The sequence below is a fragment of the Syzygium oleosum genome, unplaced genomic scaffold (assembly GCF_021117445.2).
Source record: "Syzygium oleosum isolate NSW1041296 unplaced genomic scaffold, Sole_v2.1 Sole_v2.25, whole genome shotgun sequence".
NCBI classification, from domain to species: domain Eukaryota; kingdom Viridiplantae; phylum Streptophyta; class Magnoliopsida; order Myrtales; family Myrtaceae; genus Syzygium; species Syzygium oleosum.
Window position 1 is genome coordinate 5,573,632 of NW_026607509.1, and position 22,063 is coordinate 5,595,694.

Here is a 22,063-nt window from a genome sequence, read left to right on the forward strand (position 1 = left end):
ATAGCTGCCTACTGTAGCAGCATAAGTGTAATGAAATCCAGTAATTTAACTCAATACTGTTGGTTGTTGCGGCAAAGGTACTAACTACTACATCAAGGTCTGATGTGGAGCAGAAGTTCAATGATGATAGTAGACGACGCTTCTGTCATTTCTCCCAAAATCTGGCTCAAAAGGGCAAATTGTTTCTTCGCCGTGATGTAAATTGTATTGGGTTAACTAGCACACGTGCATGCTCTTTTGGAACTTTTGGAATCATGGTACCGTATTGTTGATTTAAGTTCTCGCTGGATCTTCGGTTCACCATTTCTTCTCTTTTTAGATTATTGCATGCATTCATTTGTTAGAACATGGGACAATTCTAGCATGCCTCGGCCATTTAAATGGATTTTTCAAAACAGCTAGTACATTGCAAGTCTTGAACTTTGTCACGAAAGTGCAATTGAGTTCTTAAGTTTACAAAAAGTGCAATCGAGTTCAAAAACTTGTCAAATTGATGCAATTGAGGCATTCTGTTAACTATATTCAATTTGGTTAACGAAAAATGCTGTCGCGGCTTATTTTTATTATTTTCTCCATCATACCTTGTGACGACATGGTTAAATCGATGTCGTTTTTGATCTAAATTTGATTTTTAATACAAATTTTATTTAAATTATATTAAAAATAAGTTTATTTTTTAAAAAAGGAAAAATCAAGCTAGGGCTGCAACTTCTCGCCTTTCTTTTAATTTAGTTTATTTTTGAATTTAATTTATATACAATTTAGTTGAAAAAAATTAAATTTGGAGCAAAACGACGTGGTTTTAGCCTTATATTTCATATTTTAGTCACGTTATCGTCACATAAGAAAGATAAAATAATAAAAAAATTCACGTAAGCATTTTCCATTATTCAAGTCAGGTGGAGTTAATAATTTTTTTTATTGCACTAGTTTGATAAGTTTTAGAATTTGATTGTACTTTTGATAAGTTTTAGGATTCAATTGCACTTTCATGACTCGTTTTAGGACTTCCGAGGCATTTATCCCTTACTTAAATTACGAGAAAAAATATTAAATTATGTAAAAAGCTATATAGAGATATATCGAAAGTAAATTGCAATTTATAAAGAGGCACTGATTATTGATTTTACCTTTCATAATCGAGTTGCAGGTCTAATAATAAATGAGTCAATTGTCTTTCACGAAATCGTGAATTCAATTCACGTTGCCTAATTTCAACGTGTAGAGATTTTTTCAGATTTTTAGCATTTTATTTATTAATAAATAAAGGGTGGCGCTTTTTTCACTCTTGTTACGACTAAAACACCCATTTTTATAATGTTTGATAATAACACATTTTTTAGGGAAAATTTCAATTTGGTACCCAAAGTAGAGTCATTTTCTCAAAAAGAGGTCCAAAGTGTCAAATAAGGGCATGAAGTGCCCAATCAGTCTCAAATAGGGGCCTGAAGTACCCAATTAGTCTCAATTAAGGTCCTGGGTTCGCCGGCTGGTCAAATGATCACCGGCCAGCGAGCACGTCATTGTTCCGACGAGGAAATTTCGTCTTTTTTTTTTTTTTTTTTTTCTCTTTTCCTTTTTTTCTTCTTCTTTTTTTCTCTTTTCCCTCCGCCGGCCATAGCCGGGGGCCGGCGGAGGCAGAGGCCGCCCTTGCCGGCGTCGGGCGAGGGTCGGGCAAGGGTCGCTAGACGCCAGCGAGGGCCGCCCTCGCTTGGGCTGGGCGGGCGAGGGCGACCCTCGCTAGATCCGGCGAGGGTGAGGGTTCCCCTCGTCGGATCTGGCGAGGGCGAGGGTTGCCCTCGCCGGTGTCGGGCGGCCTCCGCCAGCCCCGGCTATGGCTGGCGGAGGGAAAAGAGAAAAAAAGAAGAAGAGGAAAAGGAAAAGAGAAAAAAAAAAGACGAAATTGCCCTGCCGGAACAGTGACGTGCTCGCTGGCCCGTGAGCATTTGACCGGCCGGCGAACCCAGACCCTTAATTAAGACTATTTAGGCACTTCGAATTTCTATTTGAGATTAATTATGCACTTCAAACCCTTATTTGATATTTTGTCCATTTTATATCTCTTTTTTTTAAAATGACCCCTTTTAGGTACCAAATTAAGATTTTCCCTATTTTTTTAAGCATTGTTCAGTTGCTTTGCTTCACCACCGGTGGGAGGCGAATGAGAAGTGGATGAATGGAGTGGGCGAGGTCGAGCTTCTTCTCCGGCACCGGCGCTTGCCTCCTTCCTCTGCTTCCGGCAACCCCCAAGTCCTCCAAGTCCTCCAAACCAAGCACCCTTCGCTCCTCCATCAGCCCCGACCCCTGGTCCCTCAGCGACGGCCTCAACAAGCCCAAACCCATATCCAAGAACCCCAAGAACCCCCTCTCCGACGACAACGCCCGTCGCATCATCAAAGCCAAGGCTCGCTACCTCAGCGCCCTTCGCCGGAACCAGGGCTCCCGCGCCCAGACGCCCAAGTGGATCAAGCGAACCCCGGAGCAGATGGTTCGGTACTTGCACGACGACCGGAACGGTCACCTCTACGGCAAGCACGTCGTCGCCGCCGTCAAGACGGTCCGGGCCTTGTCGGAGAAGCGAGATGGGGAGTACGACATGAGGATGGTGATGAGCGGGTTCGTGGGCAAGCTGAGTTTTAGGGAGATGTGCGTGGTCTTGAAGGAGCAGAAGGGTTGGAGACAGGTCAGGGACTTCTTTGCTTGGATGAAGCTTCAGGTGGGTCTTTTCCACTGTCCAGTCTTCTCTTACTCTTTACATGTTTTTCACTTCCGATGCGTGTTTTAGATGTTCATGTGTTCTTTCAGTGAATATCGTCTCATACACCCTTACCCAACACACTCAAGTCATTTCCACGCCAAAGTGAACTTGTTGTTTGGTTTCTGTAATATGGACATTCTTTCGATGCTTGAATTTCGTTAGTTTCATGCTAGTACCTCAAAAGACAGAAAATTAATGCCGTCTAGTGATAGACTTGTGTTTGAGCAGTTCACTTACCGTCCCAGCGTGATCGTCTACACCATCGTTTTGCGCATGTATGGACAAGTCGGGAAGATCAAACTCGCTGAGCAGACCTTCCTGGAGATGCTTGAAGCAGGTTGTGAACCTGATGAAGTTGCTTGCGGCACTTTGCTATGTACTTATGCACGATGGGGGCGCCACAATGCTATGCTGTCATTTTATTCTGCCGTGGAGGAGAGGGGAGTCATGCCTTCTGCTGCAGTTTTCAACTTTATGCTGTCCTCTCTGCAGAAGAAGTCACTCCATCAAAACGTCGTAGACTTGTGGAGGAAAATGGTGTATAAAAGGGTGGCTCCAAACGGTTTCACTTATACAGTCGTAATCAGTTCTCTCATCAAAGAAAGTTGCGGTGATGAAGCTTTGCAAACTTTTTATAAGATGAAGAATGCTGGTTTTCTCCCTGAGGAAGTAACCTATAGCCTGCTCATAAACTTTTGTACCAAAAATGGGAGTTGGGATGAAGCAATCAGTCTTTATGAAGACATGAGATCTCTGAAAATCATCCCAAGTAATTATACTCGTGCTTCACTTCTCACTTTGTGTTATAGAAAAGGAGACTACTCCAAGGCACTTGCTCTTTTCTCGGAAATGGGAAGGTATAAAGTTGCTCCTGATGAAGTCATCTATGGGTTGCTCATTAGAATATATGGCAAACTTGGACTCTATGAGGATGCTGAGAACACATTTAAAGAGATTGAGCATCTGGGCCTACTTACGGATGAGAAAACGTATTTAGCTATGGCGCAGGTCCATCTTAGTTCGGGAAATGCTGAGAAAGCTCTGAATGTCATTGAACTGATGAAGAATAAGGAGATTCGGTTCTCCAGATATGCCTACATTGTCTTCCTGCAATGTCATGTCAAAAGACGAGATTTAGATTCTGCAGAATGTGCCTTTCTATCTTTATCGAAAACTGGATTACCTGATACAGGTTCTTTCAATGACATGCTCAATTTGTATATAAATTTGAACCAGACAGAAAAGGCCAAGGAGTTCACTTTCCAGATAAGAGAAGACCTAGTCAAATGTGACGAGGAACTTTTCAAGACCATTATTAGATTCTATTGCAAAAATGGAATGATAAGCGAGACTGAGCAGTTTGCTCAAGAAATAGGGGGAGTTGGATCTTTTGCAGATAATAAATTTGTGCAGACATTTTACAGGATCATTCATGGAGAATTTAAAGGACAGGAAAAATATGAGAAAAGTATTGTGGTTCCTGATCCTTTTGACTCTATGGCTCTTGGGCTGATGCTTACTCTGTACTTGGCTGATGGTAGTTCAAGGAACACGGAGTACATTTTGAAGCTGTTGCTTGAAACTGCTGATGGGCTGTCAATAGCCAGTAAACTCATTGGAAAATTTGTAAGAGAAGGCAAGTCATGATATCAATGCATTATTCTTCATCCTTGAAGCTTTACATGTGCTGATATGAATTCAGTTTAGTTAGTTTGAGTAGCACATCATTGTTTCTTAGCCTAGCTATCATTTAGCATCTTCGCTGGTGTTGCTTTCTTACAAATCAAGGCAATTAAATGTATGCAAAACCTTGCATTTAAATTAATGGTGCACATGCGGTGCCTCCTAGTTTGTGTGCCTCTGACCTGAGAATGGCGATTTGCTGTTTGATGGGAGAGTATGCTTCTTTACCCTGTGACTTTTGAGGTTAGACTATTTTGGTTTGTGGTTGCTTACTTAAACTGAGTTTGCGTTTCCTGATATCTGTTGCAGGTGACATTTCTAAAGCAGAAGCTCTAAACAATCACTTGATAAGGCTTGGTTGTAGAGCAGAGGATGAAGCAGTTGCTTCTTTGATTAGCTGGTACGCAAAAGGAGAAGAGCTGGACAAGGCTGAAGCTATATTTTTGAAAGCGGATTCTCCTTTGTCTGGGAAAGTAGTATTTAAGTGTATGATTGATGCATATGGCAAATCTGGGAGACCAGAGGATGCATATTCGCTATACAGAAAAGCAACTGAGAAAGGCCACGATCTTGGTCCTGTTACAATCAGCATCATTGTGAATGCTTTGACTAATGGTGGTATGTTTTTTCATGAAGTTGACTTACCATGTCACCATTCTTAAGGGTCATCTAAGGGTAGAATATGGATTCTATATAGATTGATAATTAGGAATTAACTGACATTACTCCCGACTTCGATAAGCTATGTGGATTCTAATGTGAATTATTGAAACTTCTTGTAGGGCTTCAATCACAATATAATAAGAAATTAGGGTGTTTGTGCTGAGTTCTTTTCTTTTAGTGTCTGTTTGCTCCACTGTTGATGAGTATGAAAGAGTTGTTTCCAGGAAAGCACCAAGAAGCAGAGGATATAGTTCGAAAGAGTTTGCAGGAGAGTTTGGAACTTGATACTGTATTGTTCAATACATTTATCAAGGCGATGCTCGAAGCTGGTACTGTCTTCTGAGATGTACGCATAGAAAGGCTCACAGTTAAACCATTAGGTATTAACTGAGCCTTTTTTTCGCAGGAAAACTGAACTTTGCAGAAAGAATATATGAGCAAATGCTTTCTCTCGGGGTTGCTCCATCAATTCGAACCTTTAACACCATGATCAGGTAAGGCTTGATGATGGGCGATTCTTCTGCTAATTAACTATTTAAGAAATACTACAGTAAGGCTGTTGGAGAGTTCTGTTGTGGTGTATCACTGTTATGAATGTTGCAGTGTTTACGGACGAGGTGGCAAGTTGAATAAGGCTGCAGAGATGTTTGGCACAGCAGGTGGCTTGGCTTTGCCTCTGGATGAGAAGGCGTATATGAATCTGATTGGCTTTTACTGCAAGGCTGGTACGGATCTGGGGCCCTGTTTTTCAAACCACTGGTACTTGAGTAGTTCCAAAAAGTGTGTGTTGCCATTAAGCCGCAGAACGACAATGGAATCATGAATTTGGAAAATCTCAAGAGCTTGTTGGCTGCTCTAAAAATATGTTTTCATTACAGATAAATCCAATGGCTTTGCAAAATGAATCAACCGATGAAGCATACCATTCTATCTAGTTCTCCACATATTTTGGCTAAACAATTACTTTTCTTGGCCTACTTGTTGGGAGCAGTACCCGCTGATTCTTCCTTGTTACAGGTGAAAGACAAGAAGCTTCCCTGCTATTTGCCAAAATGAAGGAAGAAGGTATTAAACCAGGAAAGGTGGGCATGCTATTTATTCTTATTTAAGGAGATTTTAACACTCTGTAGTCATCAAAGTAGATTGTTTCAAGGATTATCTCCATTAAATCATTACGGGACTTCTTGTTGAATCCCTGGCTCCAAATGCATTGAAATATTCATCCTATCCGCTCCATTTTCTTTCTTTGAAGTGAGTAGGATAATTATGTGCTGAACATTTAAAAAGCCAGCTCAATTTATATGAAGCAGCCGATCTTCATTACTATACTATATATACTTTGTTTCTTACCAAGCGTCTTGGGCACGTCATTACATAATGCAGGTTAGCTACAATGCCTTGATAAACTCATGTGCATCTGCTGGATGGTATGAAGAAGCAGAGGAACACTTCCAGGCCATGCAGGGAGATTGTGTTTTACCTGATTCTTTCACGTACCTGTCTGTTATTCGAGCCTATGCAGGGTGTGCGAAGTTCATTGAAGCAGAGGAAACCCTGAAGTCTATGCAGAGGGAAGGAATTTCCCGCTCTTGCGCTCATTACAACCATTTGGTGTCCGCATTTGCAAAGGCAGGTCTGATTAGAGAAGCCGAAAGAGTGTACGAAGAAATGCTGGAGAATACTGGGTCAAGCCCCGATCTTGCATGTCACCGCACCATGTTTAGGGGTTATTTGGACTGTGGGTGTGTCGAAAAAGCAATCGGTCTTTTTGAAAAGATACCGGAGCATGTCGGAGCGAACAGGTTTATGTGGAGTGCAGCTATCCATTGTTATCGGTCTGCAGGAATGACGGAAAAAGCGGAAGCTGCCTTGAACACAATGAAAAACAAGGGGATCACATTCTTGGAAGACCTTAAAGTGGGGTCGCAGTTAAAAGTATGAGATTGTGGTGTGTGAGAGAGAGAGAGCGCGCAAATATTTGGTGACATGCCTAATGATGGCAGCAACCGGCCATGATCGCGGTATGTACGATATTCTGACCATCGATTCATCATCCGTCGTTTGAGAAGTGGCTAGTTAACTCAAAACACTCGAGCTGGAATCTCGACAACGGGAGGATGAGCAACGAGTGCCCGAGAACATTTGCAATGCTCGTGCTATCCTATATAAATGGCGAAGAGGCGAGACCTGAATTGGACTTGGGTACCGCATGATACTAGATGCTAATGAGGAGGGGTTGAGCTGTGCTTCTCGATTCATCATTTTTTCTCCACTTTCTTGAGGAGATGTTTTCCTCTGCCCATCCTTCCTTCCATGTGAAATTCCATTCAATGTAAGAGAAGAAAAGCATGACAATCGACGACCCTTTTTAACAAAAACCGACATTACTCTATGCTACGCCTCTCTCTCTCTCTCTCTCTCTCTCATATTCGTGATTATTAAGCATGTATCGAGGCCAGCAAAACAAAAGGCGTGAAAGTGTCGATACTTCCTTCCAATTCAGGGAGAGGATCATTGAACTGATCAAAACTCGGAAGAAATTGTTTCAGTGACGAGTTGTTGGGACACCATACGAAGCTGAAGCTGGTGGGGGATGAGTTATTGGGCTCCGAAGAAACAATGTCATATCCATGAACAGCAGGGCCGTATCGTCTCCACGGCCCAGCCGTGCATTTCCCCAAATCCAAACAAATACCCTTTTCTTTTCTTATTGTAATTTGCTACGCTCTCTCTCCATATCTCTCTCTCTCTCTCTCTCTCTCGGGTGTCGCCTTGTTCTTCTGGGCATATTCTTATCTTCTTCCTTCCTTTTTGTGTTTTTTCCGGGGGAGAGCGAAAATCAATCCTGCCGTCTCGAAAGGAATCGAAGCGATCAATGGCGTCCAACCTGTGGAGAGCGGCGATCAGATCGTCGAGATTGGCATCGACCGTCGTCGGAAGGAGCTTCAGTAGCGAAGTCCCCCAACCCTCCTCCAAATTCCCTCTCATCAGCGAGCACACTGCCAAATGGATGCAGGTCCTCCTCCTCCTCCTTCCTCTTCCTCCTCATTTCCGTCCGTCGTTCCTCTGTAACTTAGCTCCCTTCGATTCTTTGCTTTTCAGCTTCTCTCTCTGCGCCTGCTTCATTAGTTTGCTTGAACTGCCGCTGTGCTTATGATGTTGTGACCGACGTTACTCCTTTCTCTTGCAATAATTAGGGTTTATTTAGCCAAGGGTGGGTTATGCTACTTCGAATTTGTTCGAGATATCGGTTGCGTATACAGAAAAGAGAAAAAAAAAACAGGAAAAAATAAAATTAGTGTTCCGTAGCATTCGGATGCCTTAAGTGGCTATCTCAAAACTGATGAAGTATTTAGCTTGGCATACTTCCGATGGGAATCCTGGGTGGTCTGAATCTTCTAATTTGCATTTAGAATCCGATACGAGCTTTTGTTTCTTAGTAGTTTATCGTTTTTGTTCGGTCTTATTGTCTTCGATCTTCAGAAGAGTGGGTTGATTGGGGTATTTGCCATTGGAATGACATGAGCAAAGTTATCTCCCGGCCTTAGTAATATTACCAGAGGCTCGTTTTCGGAGGAATTTCCTCATATCGTGCTTTAGCTCCACTTTCTGGTTCTTCACATGACATAAAATGAGGATGATGCTATTTAGAGTAAGCTGAAGAATTCATCCTATGAAGCACGAGATAGAGCTTGCTAATGTATATTTATGGCGTCACTGCTATGTCCCTTAGTAGGGACCTTCTTCTTGATAACGTAATAGACTTCAGAAACTGAAGAACAATAGAAAAGGGATGGCAATTAGCTACTATTTAGATCGGAGGTTAGAACTGTGAAATTCTGCCTGGATGCATTAGAGACAGCGTTTTTGTAGGTTCTGAACCTTGCGATCAGTCCGAAGGAGTGCAGCCAATTAAATGTTCCCTTTCTTTTTACTTCGAATTTTGGTTTCCAGGAATGTGCTAACCTCTCATTCGCTGGAGTGGGTTTGGTTATATCTTTCTGTCTTAGATGAAGGGTGTTTAAGCATTTACCTGGGAAAATTTAATCTAAATATCCTATTTCTTCAAAATCTAATTAATTTTGAAGGAATTTTGCGGACTGGGAAGTCTAGGAGATGAGTATTGAACTTGTTTCTAGTTATCGATGTGGTGTTTGTTGGATCAGAGTCCGTCCTTTCTTTGGTTCTGATATTTATGGTGAATCCAAGAAGATAGGATTCCTTATCATTCATAACAGGGCAATCGGTCTTCTTTGACCATCACCTTGTTATGAGGGCAAATGAGGCGTGACTGACACATGGGAGGTGCGAAGCAATCTGGTGTCAGATGTAGTTAGGTGGGACGATAGAAAGGTTACCCTGTTCTGTTTGACCTCCCCTTTCCCCAATGTCCTTGTATACATCCCGTATTCATGTTATCATTTGGCTTTGTTTGCACATGTAGGTTTTTAGTTTTTTAAACACGTGTATGGACTAGCATTTTTCTCCCGACCATGTTTTTTCGCTGCAGCTTCGATACTGCATTGCTAAACTATAAAGAAACTTTTGTGGTGGAACTCTGTGGTCATCTTGAAGTTTTGCTTCTTCTTAGGATACTAGCAAGAAATCTCCAATGGAGTTGATCAATGATGTCCCGCCCATTAAAGTTGAAGGCAGGATAGTTGCTTGTGAAGGAGGTCAGCCACGGACGGTGCCTTTACCTATTTGTTCTTAGTAATATGATGTGAAGTCGATTAATCTAAATCAACGATTTGTTTGTTCTCCATTGCAGACAGCAATCCTGCGCTGGGGCACCCAATTGAGTTTATCTGCCTTGACTTGGATGAGCCTGCTATCTGCAAGTATTGTGGCCTGCGCTACATTCAGGAGCATCATCATTAGCAACCAAACATCCCTGCATGGATGTCTCGTATTTGTCTTTGGATGGTATGACATGCCCTTTTCGGAGCGAACTAGTGCATTTGTATCGACAATAAGGGTTAACCCCCCAGAATCAACCTTGGAATTGCATTTGTGAACGGAATTGTCTTCCTATTTTCTTATTAAATATCAGTAATCTTCAGATACAACAGGAGGACCGCCTTCATCATGAATCTTTTACATTTCAAATGTAACCGGAAATTCAAGGGGCCAAAAAAATGAAGAAAGATGCAATAACAATGGCCAAAATAAACGAGTGCCAACCATCGCTCGCTACTAATTTGACTAAAATCCATATCAAAATCCCCTGCTTCCAAGGGGAAATGGGAATAATAATATCTCAGCCCCTAAAAGAATTACAAAGAGTAGGGCTCCTCATAAGTTAGCCATGTAACTCCAAACTAACTGAAAGGCGCTCCATCCCTGAAAGTTTTTGCAGTGACCGAAAAACCGCTTGAAGTGGTCAGAGCACAGATTGGTGCTCTCGCCAGCCATATCAACTCTTGCCTAGACTGCAGCTCTGCAACTTCAGACCTGAAGAGTATCATGCACCGCCATTCGTCTCTTCACCAGCTAGCTTCCTTCTCTGTTGATGTTCTGCAACCTTATAATCCACTACTTCTCGGAACAAGGCAGGATCGAGCACACATTGCTCGCTCCCATAAACAGCAGCTTGGACTCCAGCCATTAACTTGGCTATTTCTCTACCTGAAAATCCTTCTGTTTTAGCTGCGGCTTCCCTTATCACATCATCGGTCAATCCTTTAATCTCTATCTTCTGTTGTTGTTTCTTGAACAAATTTTTAAACCATCCAGATTTTCTTGCCCCAGCTTGAGCAATATACTTATCCAGATATAGCTTTAGAAGCTTAAACCGTTCCTCCTCCCCAGGTAGAGGGAATTCGAGGACTTCATCAATTCGGTCTGCTACAGCTGAATCGAGATCCCCAGGGCGATTTGTGGCAAGAACAAGAACAATGTCCTTGGACTGATCACCTGTTCGAAATAGCATCGCATTGAGTGCACTTCTTTGTGCTTCACTCATGTAAGTTTTATTCCTCCTGCAATTATCATTTTGAGATCAACACAATGATGCAACAAATAAATGTCAATTCTAGGCATGAGCGAATACTTCGAGATGCAGAAGTAAATATTGCATAGGTTGAGTTTGAAAAAAGAAATGCATAGCTATGCACATGAAAAGCACTATGTGGATCACCAAACAATGTATAACAATAATTTATATCACCAAAAAATGAGGTCGCTACTATAAACACCAACAAAGAAGAATCTAAAATTCCAGTTTTCTTCAGTTAAAAGACAGGAAGAATATACTACCAGAGCAACCCAAAGAAATCTCAGTCCTAGTTTCTGAATGATCGGGGAAATAATGCTAACTGCATCTTGAGTGCTCATAAAATCTAGCAAGTAGTGTCCTGAATCCTAAAGATGTGAAAATTAACCCCTCGATCAAATTGCCAAGCTCGAGAGAATACTAAAGCACCTTAAGCATTAAGCATCAGTGACGTAGCAGATAGTTATAAGTCAGTCTGAATGTACGTGCATGTATAAAAAATATAACCACAGAGACAAAAATCAAGTCAACTGCAACTACGGTGACATCTGACTTGTTGATGATGGTGTAAATGTTAATTTCAACTTTAATTACACTTAACATGTTCTCAGCGGAAGACATTTATAGGCAGTTAAGTCATCAGTAGCTGTCACTCACTCGCACAAAAATGCATCTGCTTCATCGATGAAAAGCAGTAGGCCCCTCTGAGATTTCTTGGCCCAATCAAACAACTGATGTATCTTTGTCACAGCCTGCGGTCCCAATGGAGCAACATCTCCACCAGTCATCAAGGCATAATCCAATCCCTGGGACAAATACAGAAACCATGAGAGAGCAGAAGAAGACAATGACTAGTATAATGTGAGATGACAATGAAAGTAAGGGAATAGAAAAACTTCCCTAACAATGGCTAACAAATATCATTTCCACATTTAACTATTAATCACACAGCTCTCTGCTAGAAATATAAAGCCAATCAAACGAAGTACTACGGAGTATATCTGCAACTGTCAAGGTAAAAAGTCTACTACAAAATTATGATGCTAAAATTCCAATTTCAGTTCGATAGGATGTGTAAGTGTGCACAAACAAAAGCACATATGCCTGGGCAACCAGCATAACCAACTAAATCTGGTAAATGAGGAGCATAACCAACTATATTACAGTGGAAGATCTCATACAGATTTCTGGGCCAATTCTCTGGCAGCCATTGTTTTTCCAGTTCCTGGAGGGCCATAAAAGAGCACGTTGCGATATGGGGCCTGATGGGATTTTGTATTGGCAGTAGCCCTGGCAAGCTGCTCGATTCTTTTAAGAAGCGAAGAGTGCAGAATCACATCGCCAAAACCCTTCCCATTATTTGATGAGGATCCTTTGTCAGATCCACGAGCTAGACTACTCATGGATCGAGTAATCACACCTGACCATGGGTACTTCCCTCGAGAGGATTCTCTGATTAGTGATGGCTGTCCCAAAATTCTATCCACATAACTCCATATAACCCTTGCACCTTCTCTGTAAAAGAAAAGAGAAACCGCATGAGATGATGCATGTGAAGTGCGGCATGCAGCATTAGTAAATCAAACTCCTCCACTGTTTTTGTGAATGAGTGAGGCAATTTCATTATCCATATACCAGCAAAGCAGGATTAATGTCAGTTACAGTACAGTATTGTAGTTGCAATCAAATCATATTGTCCTTACAACTTAATTCCAAACATAAACCAAACTTCTGTTAAGATGTCTTGGAAATTTGAATCAGCAAGAATAACAAGATATCCTGACAAGACAGCAAAGAAGCTCTTTTTTTACTCCAAATGTACAAATTATCTATGATGAAGAATGTGCAAATACTTGATTTCGGCCAGTAAACCAGCAGATTGGATAGAAACCTCATGGTCCAGCCAAGAACAGAAGTAACGACCATATCCTAAAAGTAAGATGAGAAAACGCCAAGGAGATATTCTTTACACACCTTGTCGTATAGATCCCTGCTGCAAGAGCTGTGACTCCCCCAACTGCTACTACCAACTTATTTTGATCTGTCAAAATGGCCCGCAAACCACCTACAGAAGAAAAGTGGTCATCAATAATCCACACTTCCCAAGAAACAAGAACCATCTGTGTCACACAGGACAAATAAGCAAAGAAAAGCAGAGATCAAATTCGCAGGTTTGGTAGCCCTGTTCCTAATATGCCCCATATAAATACAGAAAGCAGAACAGCAATATTGACAGTATTAAAACAAATGGACGTTTTCTGATTGACACTCAGGGCAAGTTACTGATATATACCTCCGATGTGGTCAAAAGTTGCATTTATAGCGGCAACCCATTTTTCTCTTTCTGCATTGGCACGATCTACTAGTATGCGCCTGTTAACCTCTTCAGCTAGCTTTGCCTCATGAGCTCTACCTTCTGCTTCAGCCATGGCCCTCACTCTGATTGTTTCCCTCTCGATTTCAGCCTTTTCCCTCTCTGTTTGGCGTCGTTGTGCCTGAATCTGCTCTTCCGTTGCTCGTCGAGCTTGCTCCTGTCTAATTGATGATTCTTCTTGTAGCTTCACAAGCTCCTGATTCCTAGCTCTATGGTACTCATTTTCAGCCTGTAATTGGAATCAACACTCAAACCTCCGTGTAACAATAATTCCAGCAATACCATCAAGAACCTCATCACTTGCCTGCATTCTCTTCCTTGCCAACTCGTCTTCATAGCGGGCCATTTGAGACTTTGTTTGTGCTTGAAATTGTGCTAACTTTTTCTGCTCATCATACACTACCCTTTGTCTCTCCTGCAAATGGAACAGGAACAACGTCACTTGAAGAAACAATGAATATTTTCCAATCGGAAGAAATCCAAAGCAGAGAACAAAGACGTATGCTTCCCACAATATCAGTGATTGATATGCTCATTGAAAAGCAGAGGACAATCTCCTTACCTACTAATAAAAAACTGCTAAGTTAAGGACCAAAATCCAGAAAAAGAAATCCTTTAATTTAAGGATTTCTACAAGTACTGAAAAAAAGCAGACGACTTAAAAGCGTCAGCTTGTTCGTTTCATACTCCAGATTTCACTCAATTGAGAAGAACCACAGACTATTTCTATTGTCATGAAATATATGTAATCGGGAAACTCACTTACAGTTTCAGCCTGAGCTTGCATTGCCTTAAACTCAGCAGTCTTTGAAGACAACTCAGCTTGCTTTGTTTCCTCTTGCTTCTTCATTAATTCAAACGCCTATGTAACAGAAGCAAAGCCACCCATTAGAATACCCACAAAGAGTCCGACACAAAGAAGCAACGTGATACAAAAATCAGAACATGCTCTCTCTACCCAGATAGCATACTCTCAAAAGTCATGTGCATCACAGCAGCACACGGCAGAGAAACTACAAAGCAGAGAACTTTCCGGATACAACAAAAACTAGCCAGCAAAGTTGCAACCTTTTTAGCATGAGAAGAGCTATTGATCTCCCTGATAGCCTTGGCACCACGCTCGAGCGCCTCGGGATCAAACCCGGCGGACGAGGTCCTCGGCTGATCATTTCTAACCCTAACGGGAGGCTCACTCGGCGCCGTCGGTCCCACTTCAGAGGGCGGAGGCTGTTTACCGGCAGGAGTCGGAGTCGGGGAAGGAGGCGGAGGAGGGGCACCGGCAGGAGGAGCGGAGAAAGGGTTGAAGCTGAAGGGGCCGTCGGCGTACGCGACGTTAGCGGTGGCGGAAGCAGAGAAGGCTAGGGCCGAGATTAGCCCAATTGCGCGTGCTTTCGCCATTCTCGTGAACGAGCTTAGAAGCAATTCAGTGTGGGTGCGGGGGGAGAAGCAGCGACGGGTTTATGGCCGCCGGAGTGAAAGTGGGAAGCGTATAAGAGAGGGAGGCATGGGGGCTGCGTATTGACTTGAGGGGCAAGGAAGCGAAAGAAGCCGCTGATGCTCTCACCCTCCCCCCATCTTCTTCTTCTTCTTCTTCTTCTTCGGAAGAGAGAGAGAGAGAGAGAGGAGGGTTTTGTAGGGTTTTAGGTAAGAACCGCCGACCGCGACTGCGCGCACGCTGCGAACGGCGGTTCCCCACACAACCCACAAAAAACTCTGAACCGGTCCTGTCACTTTGAACCGGATATTTTCTTTTCTTTTAATCTTTTGGCCACTAAATTATGCAATTTTATTAGGGCCCCAAAAAACATAAATTATTACATTTTAATTGCAATTTCATTTTTGCTTGTATATTTAGATATATAGCACGGTGGCAGTACCAAGCGAGATCTAGAGAGTGACCTGACTAGAGAGAATCAAAATCTTCTAGACTATGGTGGATCTGCACATTCAACATGCCTGGGATCTTTCCACGACCAAGTTCCATGGCATTTCTTTGCAAGATTAAGATTTGCAAGGCTAATGGTACTCAGACATGCAACATATATAAATTGGCTGGTCGCCGGTCGGGAAAAGCAGGCCGGTCACTTCTCCCGCTTGGGCATTGACAATCTGCCCGAGGTTTATTTGTGGTACCCGTTCTAAACCATATCATAATATATAACAATCTTCACATGGTCCGGAAATCAAAAGGCAAACACTTTATGTACTCCGATACACAGATGAATCACATAAAAATAACATGCAAAAGTAATCCAACCGTAAAGACATGTGACTGTCCTGTATATGAAAGGTATCGACCGTTCGAGCAAACTCGGTTTTCCTCCCCACCCATCCTTCAGAGTAGCTACACGAACAAATATCGACAATAATCGAAAGGCCTACTGTCCCTATAAAACCATCTTAAAAGGTGATAAGGTCGTCCTTTTTCGATTGAGGTTTCTTTGAATCTTGCGCTCCATCTGATGACCCGCCGGTCTTCTTCCCAAAGATCATCTCATCCAGATCATCCATCATGTCATCGTTGCTCCCTCCATGGGCCCCACCTCGAAATCCGGCCGGCTTTCTAATCAGGGCATCTTCTTTTGCAAGGGCAGGCGACTCATCAGGCTCAACGGAAACTGGTATCATCGCAGGCTGAGGTCCAGCTGCAGCAACTGCGGGTTTCTGCAGCTCTTCATACTTGAGGAGCACTTTCTGGATCTCATCATTCACATTCAAGGCTTCAAATAGCAGAGCCTCATTATCTCCAGCAGTCTCGATGATCCTCTGGACAGTATATTGTGACTGACGACACTGTTGTAACAGCGTGATCGTCAAGTCATCCTGCCAACATATTGAAAAGCGAGGCTCACTTTACAACTCATATGTGTACAACTCACGGGGATTTCCCAAAGATCTGTCCAACTCATGTAAAAAGCTTATCGCAAAAGAAAGCCGCTGCCATGGAATTTTCTCTAGACAAGTGCGAAGGCATGGCCAACACAACAGAAAACTTCCTTTAGAACTAAATTCTCTAATGATGCACCACCTGGAATGTGAAAACCTCATTTGCAGAGCACTTGAAAGATGACATCTGTGGTCTGGATACAGTTATATGACACAAAATCAAGATGAGGGCACATATTTTCACAAGTTACATAGGCTATGAGAAACGTCCACGCAGCACTTCCGATGCAAAGAGGCTACCGCGATATCCACCTTGATTAACAGGCAATAGGATCCACAATCTTTCTTTTGGAATTTGCACTAAATACAAATCAGCGATGCCAATTCATGTTTCGCATATTGAAGGTGTAGATACAAAATGAACTTTGCCAGTTAAAATGAAATAAATGACTCCTCAAGAGTCAGTCAGAAAGGTGTAGAAGGAAATTTGAGGTGTACGTGAGAGAGCAACGATCAACAAACACAATGACGATAGATCCAGAAAAAAATCAGAAAAGGCGAGATTTTTTTGGCCAGTGGGCGAGATTTAGGTTGGAGAACCAGTAATCTATGAGTAAAGACATTATAGATTGCTAACAAACAGCTTAAAGGATGGCACGCGAAGATAGTTCCCACTCATTCATCTCAGCCACTAATAAACAACAGGTGCACCATATAATACAACCTCACTTAATTTTGCGTAGTCAAATTAACATTAAATGCAGACTGCTCCTATAGAAAAAAGCATGAGCATACTAAAACTGTCTTATACAACAAGCATTCAAACGCCCCATATTAACAAGATTTGTCATAGAACTTTACTAGTGAATTGGAACTCAAATTGCTTAAAACAAGCATCCTAATTGGCCCAGCATCAACAAAATTTGCCGTAGAACTTTACTAGCGAATGGAATCGTAACAAGATTCAGCATGCAGATTGAGACTTCTAACACAATAACTTTGCAAATGTTGGAGACAGCCAGTGAAATGGTCATTCAAATCCACTTAATCAATGACAATGAAGATCTTAAAAAACTCTTACCAAGTTGAGACCCGTTCACGAAAAGAGGAAATCAGGAAATTTTAAAACTAAAGTACCTTCAAAGCATCTTGTTCGGGCGAAGAGGATAAAACTGTCGTGAGAAGCTCTATGCTGTTTCTTGCAACATCAAATGCTTCCTTCGTCTGTTCTGCGGAAAAGGTCTGGACAGGGACTTCAAGCTCCACCTGTTGAGCAAGATCAAAATCTTCTTCTGGAGCCGTGGCTGACCGAGGAGGGGTAAAGATCGGTGCCAGACTCTCATTGTCACGGCCAGGGAATCGGATGCCCCTTGATTTTAAGCTCTGATATGCACATCAACAACAGTAGGGGATACGTAAACAAATCCACCAGTTTTTTCCTTAAAGAGTGAAGAGACTCAAATGCGACAGATCAAAACCAACGAGTAAAGTGAAAATAGAGAATGGATAATAAAGGGACCAGGGATGCTAAAGATTGGCATGCTCAACCTCCACAAGTGATCTGAGGAAATACAGCTCCACAGACTGACTAAGACAACAATGATGCTGAAGGACGGGAAACAAAGTAGAAGAGCAAAGACTGGGAAGGAACACTGAACTAAACAGGCAGAGTTGTCTCCAGCTCTTAGCCACTTAGGCAAAATGCTGTCAAATAACGTAATCAAACCAGTCCTATTCGATCATGAGTAATATGACTCCACAATAAAAGAAAAAAACAGATTAACTTTTGCTTAACCATAACAAGAGTTCCAAAACATCCGCATACTTCAACCTTCTCCATCCTCTCACTTTCTACACAAGAGAATGATCAGAAATGGTTCCTTAAACTGAATTACAAGACTCGTTGAAAAGGCTGATAAATTTATCCAGTCTTCGATTTGCACAAGATCCTTTCCTTGCCCAAACAAAACAATCCCCAACTCATTATGAATTCTACTTCTCAGTCATCTCAAGTGGCTTGGTGCAAATTAAATTGTGTCTGATTTAAATTAAGTCACAAGGCGAAAACTACCATACTGTGACACAACATCGCCCGAAAACAACATGAAGATAAACACCACCCCAGAGTAAGGAAATCAAACTGAGTGAAGTGTTGCAGATTAAAGAACACAATAGGATTATCATAATACTATCTACAATTACCTAGGAAGTCAATATCAGAACAGTGCGATTAATGGAAAATAAAAAAAAAATTGTAATCAGGATTTCTTTTGGTAATCAGGATCGACAAAGTCCCATTTAACTTTTAATTCATTCTTTTGCTATTACTCTTTCTAAAGAACAAAGATTCGCCGAACAAAATTAGTCATCCTCAGCAAATGAGCAGAATTCGGTAGCGTGATCAGCCACTGACACTAGCCTGCAGTAAATATTCCAAAAAAGATGAGGTAATAATATACCTTGTATGTTTCCTCATAAACAGGAAGATAGCGGAGCTCACTGGTTGACTCTCCCCATGCTTCAATCAACGTCAAAGCTTTGTTCCGATTGTTAACCACAGTCTGGGGATCATCAATAAGCTTCACCATCTCATCAAGAACTCTCTCAGCCGCAACCTCTGAGAATGCTTTCTCGCAGTTCTTGACACAAGTTTCTAGCAAAACCAAGGCCAAGAACTGACTCCTCGGACTCTTCATCATGATCCGCTTCTTTACACCCCGAACCAACTCGACGCTATTAATCCTTTCGTGATTAATCATGTCACAAATTTCCAGATTCATGGCCCAGTCAGGCTCGTCGAGATTTTCCGAAGTGGCATCTTCGACGAACTTGTCGGCTTGGTTGGGTCCCTGGAAAAGCTCCTTGACCTTGAAGCTCACGGAGCTCATGCCGGCGCTCATCTTCCGGGTGACCTCAGCCCCACCGATCTTGAGACGCTCCCCGAGGGCAGTCACTTTCTCCATCAAATTATCACTCATGTTCGCGGGCAATTGAGAATGAGAAAAGGGCTGCCTCGATCCGCAGTATCCAAGACAACAAAGGTCAGCAACCAAACAGAGCGAAAAGTCAAAAGAATCGAATTTTCGAACAGCTAGACGAGGCCCAGAAACAGACTCGACGCATTAAAAAAACCCTACTGATTCTAAACAAGGATAGAGCGAGAAAGACTCGGGAATAGCAATCGGTTCCCGTGTTCTTGATACGTGTCAAGGGGCAGAAAACCCCAAATCCATTACGGCACGAAGAAGACAAAATCACGCTCTCCAATTCAGCAAAGCACCGGCCTTTGCACTTCCGGAGAGCTGCAATCCAGACGATCGAGGACAGGGGATCAGATCAGAGTAAGCTTGTTACCTGTGAGACAGCGAGTTCGAGGAAGAAGGAAGCTGAATTGGAAGGTCAATTCGAACGTGAGCTCCGCGACTGGGGAGGACGAAGTTTGAGTCCCCTTCTTTTCCACGCTTTCTTTCGTCTCCCCCTTCAAAGCCTGAATTGAAACTTCTCTCTCTTCTCTCTCTATTTTAATACGTACGTTCGTTCGTTCGTTTCATCGTATATACGATATTAAAGCGAGAGGCGGGGTTTCCGTGCGAGCGGGCATCGCGTCCTCATCGTGGAGATTCGCCGCACATCGACGATTTAGAAGATTTCCCGGCCATTCGACGGTCCTGATTGTTTGATGGTCGCGCGAGAGAGAGTGAGGCGTCGACGCAGGGCATTTCTTCTTCCGCTGTGGGACTTGTCAAAGTCAAAGTTGTTGCCTGTTGGGTCCCCCGATTCCTCTCGTTAGCGACCGTCCGATGTGCATCCTCTTTTGCCCCGCTCTCACGCAATTGCGTCAAACCTTGGAAAAGTTAAAAGAATGCCCTCGCTTTTATGTGGAATGTTGCCGCGACCCAAACCCACTTGATCCCGTGCATCTTTACTGTAATGACACGGTACGTTCTACATGGGTCAAGCTCAAAAAGAGTAATTTGAGTAACTGTACAATGTGGTGACTATTTGACATTGACATTGACTCGTGAATCATTGAATTGACCTTCATCATTTAATGTGGTCTTGCGATGTTACAAGCTCTCTTGTCTAAGCAATTGACGTTCTCTCTATTCAATGCGTGGTCCGATCCATTCCTGTCTATTAGGAGCCGCACTTTGTTCGGGCTCCCTCACCCCGAAAATTAGTAACCGTGCTCGTTAGATGAGGTATTGTCCTAATTAGTCGCCCTCAAAATTAGTCGCCCTCGCTGGACCCTCGCCCAGGTCGCGAGGGTCCAGCCCTCACCAAATCCAGCGAGTGCCGCGACGCCATCGCCGGCTCTGGCGACCTGGCCATGGGCCAAGGAAAGAGAGGAAGAAAAAAGAAAAGAAAAGAAAAGGAAAAAAAAATTAAAAATTATTAATAAAAAGAAATTCTGTGTAGTTACCAAACGCATTTTTATTTTTTTTCTATTATAGAAATATAAATTTTGGGTAGTTACTAAACACTTTCAAATGCTTAGAAATTGTTTCCGAGAATATAATAAAAAAAATCATTTCTGAGCAGAAAATTATTTTCGAGAACAAAATGGTTACCAAATCCACCCTAACAAATTTGATTGTCAGCCAAAATTGAAATGTTCCTACCATGTTCTAAAACCCGATAGGAGCTATTGGGTCCAGTCAGACGGCCGACGATCAAGGATTGAGGAGGATCGTCGGCCATAATCAGTCGTCCAACGGCTCTCGTTAAGGGCCCGACAAGCTCGCCGACACTGTAGAAAGGCCGACTTCGTTTTCGGGCTTATGTTACGGCTGCGTTTGGTACAGCATTGGGAAGGGGCTTTCAGCCCCGAAAGCCCCTTCCCAAAAATGCTGAACCAAACGGTTAGCATTGAGCATTGAAAATGCTCAAAACTAGCATTTTCAATGCTGAAAGCCCAATGCTATCAGGACTAGCTTTGGACTTTCAGCCTTGAACCAAATGCCAAAATCATTTTTATACTTCCCAAACTACCCTCACTCAAATTTCAATATTCCGGCTTTGCCCTCTCGTTACTGTTCATCTTCTTCACCAAAGGGACTCCGGCGAGGGCAAAGGGCCTGAGCGACGGCGAAGGTCCCGCGAGGTCGCCCGACCCAGCGACGGCCGCCCGGGTCGGCGATCGCCCTGTGCGCGGCCGCTCTGGGGTCGGGCGAAGCCTAGTAAGTGCGGCCGCCTGGTCCCGCGACCTCGAGCGGCCGTCGGCACTCGGGTCGCGACCCAGAGGGCGGCCGTCGGCTGGGGTCGCGACCCAGCGGGCGGCCGTCGGCTCGGGTCAGCGCGACCCAGCGGGCCGTCGGCCCTGAGGTCGCGCGACCTCGAGCCGGCCTCGCCCGAGGTCGGCGCCTCGCCGGGGTCGCTCGGCATGACGGGCGACGGCCGCGGCGCGCAGATCCGCTGCCGCGGCCGTAGCCCTTGGCCGGAGCCGTAGCCCTTCACCGGAGCCGGCGAAGGGTATTTTTGCCTTTTTTAAAAAACACTCTCAAAGCCCATTTGTAAAAAAAAATTAACCAAACACTACTTGGGTCAAAATAGCTTTGCAAATGAGTTTTTACCAAACGCCATTTGCATTTTTTCTAAAGGGCTTCCACCCAAAGGCATTTGCATTCCCAAAGTAGCATTCCAAATGCTGTACCAAACGCACCCTACATCGGCTAATCCGAAAATGGTGAAACCGGGCCGACCC

The 22,063-nt window shown here is 43.2% G+C and overlaps 4 protein-coding genes across 6 annotated transcripts; 2 read left to right on the forward strand and 2 right to left on the reverse strand.

Annotated features, from left to right (window-relative positions):
• Positions 1 to 2,136: 2,136 nt before the first annotated feature.
• Positions 2,137 to 7,496, forward strand: LOC115687527 (pentatricopeptide repeat-containing protein At5g27270). Of its 3 annotated transcripts, none has more exons than XM_030613132.2 (8): positions 2,137 to 2,716; positions 2,987 to 4,394; positions 4,751 to 5,059; positions 5,329 to 5,433; positions 5,511 to 5,598; positions 5,708 to 5,829; positions 6,122 to 6,186; positions 6,488 to 7,496. In XM_030613132.2, exons 1-8 carry the CDS (start codon positions 2,177 to 2,179, stop codon positions 7,043 to 7,045), a joined length of 3,195 nt encoding a protein of 1,064 aa, XP_030468992.1. In that variant the 5' UTR covers positions 2,137 to 2,176; the 3' UTR covers positions 7,046 to 7,496. The 3 variants fall into 3 exon arrangements, with proteins under 3 accessions (XP_030468992.1, XP_056158679.1, XP_030468993.1); XM_056302704.1 differs by having other exon boundaries at positions 6,122 to 6,169; positions 6,488 to 6,623; XM_030613133.2 differs by having other exon boundaries at positions 2,585 to 2,716; positions 2,971 to 4,394.
• A 351-nt stretch (positions 7,497 to 7,847) lies between these two features.
• On the forward strand, positions 7,848 to 10,173 carry LOC115687529 (NADH dehydrogenase [ubiquinone] iron-sulfur protein 6, mitochondrial; the record flags this gene model as incomplete). Its single annotated transcript, XM_030613135.2, has 3 exons — positions 7,848 to 8,120; positions 9,696 to 9,780; positions 9,876 to 10,173. Coding segments are annotated over 3 exons (468 nt in total), but the record flags the coding sequence as incomplete, so codon positions are not given.
• Positions 10,174 to 10,243: 70 nt separating this feature from the next.
• On the reverse strand, positions 10,244 to 15,090 carry LOC115687528 (uncharacterized). The gene is made up of 8 exons (XM_030613134.2): positions 14,542 to 15,090; positions 14,240 to 14,335; positions 13,778 to 13,888; positions 13,393 to 13,702; positions 13,074 to 13,164; positions 12,281 to 12,614; positions 11,757 to 11,905; positions 10,244 to 11,085 (listed from the first exon to the last, which is right to left on the reverse strand). Exons 1-8 carry the CDS (start codon positions 14,869 to 14,871, stop codon positions 10,569 to 10,571), a joined length of 1,938 nt encoding a protein of 645 aa, XP_030468994.1. The 5' UTR covers positions 14,872 to 15,090; the 3' UTR covers positions 10,244 to 10,568.
• A 519-nt stretch (positions 15,091 to 15,609) lies between these two features.
• Positions 15,610 to 19,337, reverse strand: LOC115687573 (TOM1-like protein 1). The gene is made up of 3 exons (XM_030613194.2): positions 18,819 to 19,337; positions 17,497 to 17,742; positions 15,610 to 16,296 (listed from the first exon to the last, which is right to left on the reverse strand). Exons 1-3 carry the CDS (start codon positions 19,335 to 19,337, stop codon positions 15,874 to 15,876), a joined length of 1,188 nt encoding a protein of 395 aa, XP_030469054.1. The 3' UTR covers positions 15,610 to 15,873.
• Positions 19,338 to 22,063: the final 2,726 nt, after the last annotated feature.

Coding starts and splice junctions, on each gene's coding strand:
- LOC115687528 (XM_030613134.2), bottom strand. CDS start 14,871: ATGGCGAAAGCACGCGCAATTGGGCTAATCTCGGCCCTAGCCTTCTCT. Junction 11,906..12,280: donor GAGAATTGGCCCAGAAATCT/GTATGAGATCTT, acceptor TATTTGTCCCAG/GGATTGGATTATGCCTTGAT. Junction 11,086..11,756: donor GCAGATGCATTTTTGTGCGA/GTGAGTGACAGC, acceptor TGATAATTGCAG/GAGGAATAAAACTTACATGA.
- LOC115687573 (XM_030613194.2), bottom strand. CDS start 19,337: ATGAGTGATAATTTGATGGAGAAAGTGACTGCCCTCGGGGAGCGTCTC. Junction 17,743..18,818: donor TTTATGAGGAAACATACAAG/GTATATTATTAC, acceptor TGTGCATATCAG/AGCTTAAAATCAAGGGGCAT. Junction 16,297..17,496: donor CCGAACAAGATGCTTTGAAG/GTACTTTAGTTT, acceptor ATATGTTGGCAG/GATGACTTGACGATCACGCT.
- LOC115687527 (XM_030613132.2), top strand. CDS start 2,177: ATGGAGTGGGCGAGGTCGAGCTTCTTCTCCGGCACCGGCGCTTGCCTC. Junction 5,434..5,510: donor CAAGGCGATGCTCGAAGCTG/GTACTGTCTTCT, acceptor TTTTTTTCGCAG/GAAAACTGAACTTTGCAGAA. Junction 6,187..6,487: donor AAGGTATTAAACCAGGAAAG/GTGGGCATGCTA, acceptor TACATAATGCAG/GTTAGCTACAATGCCTTGAT.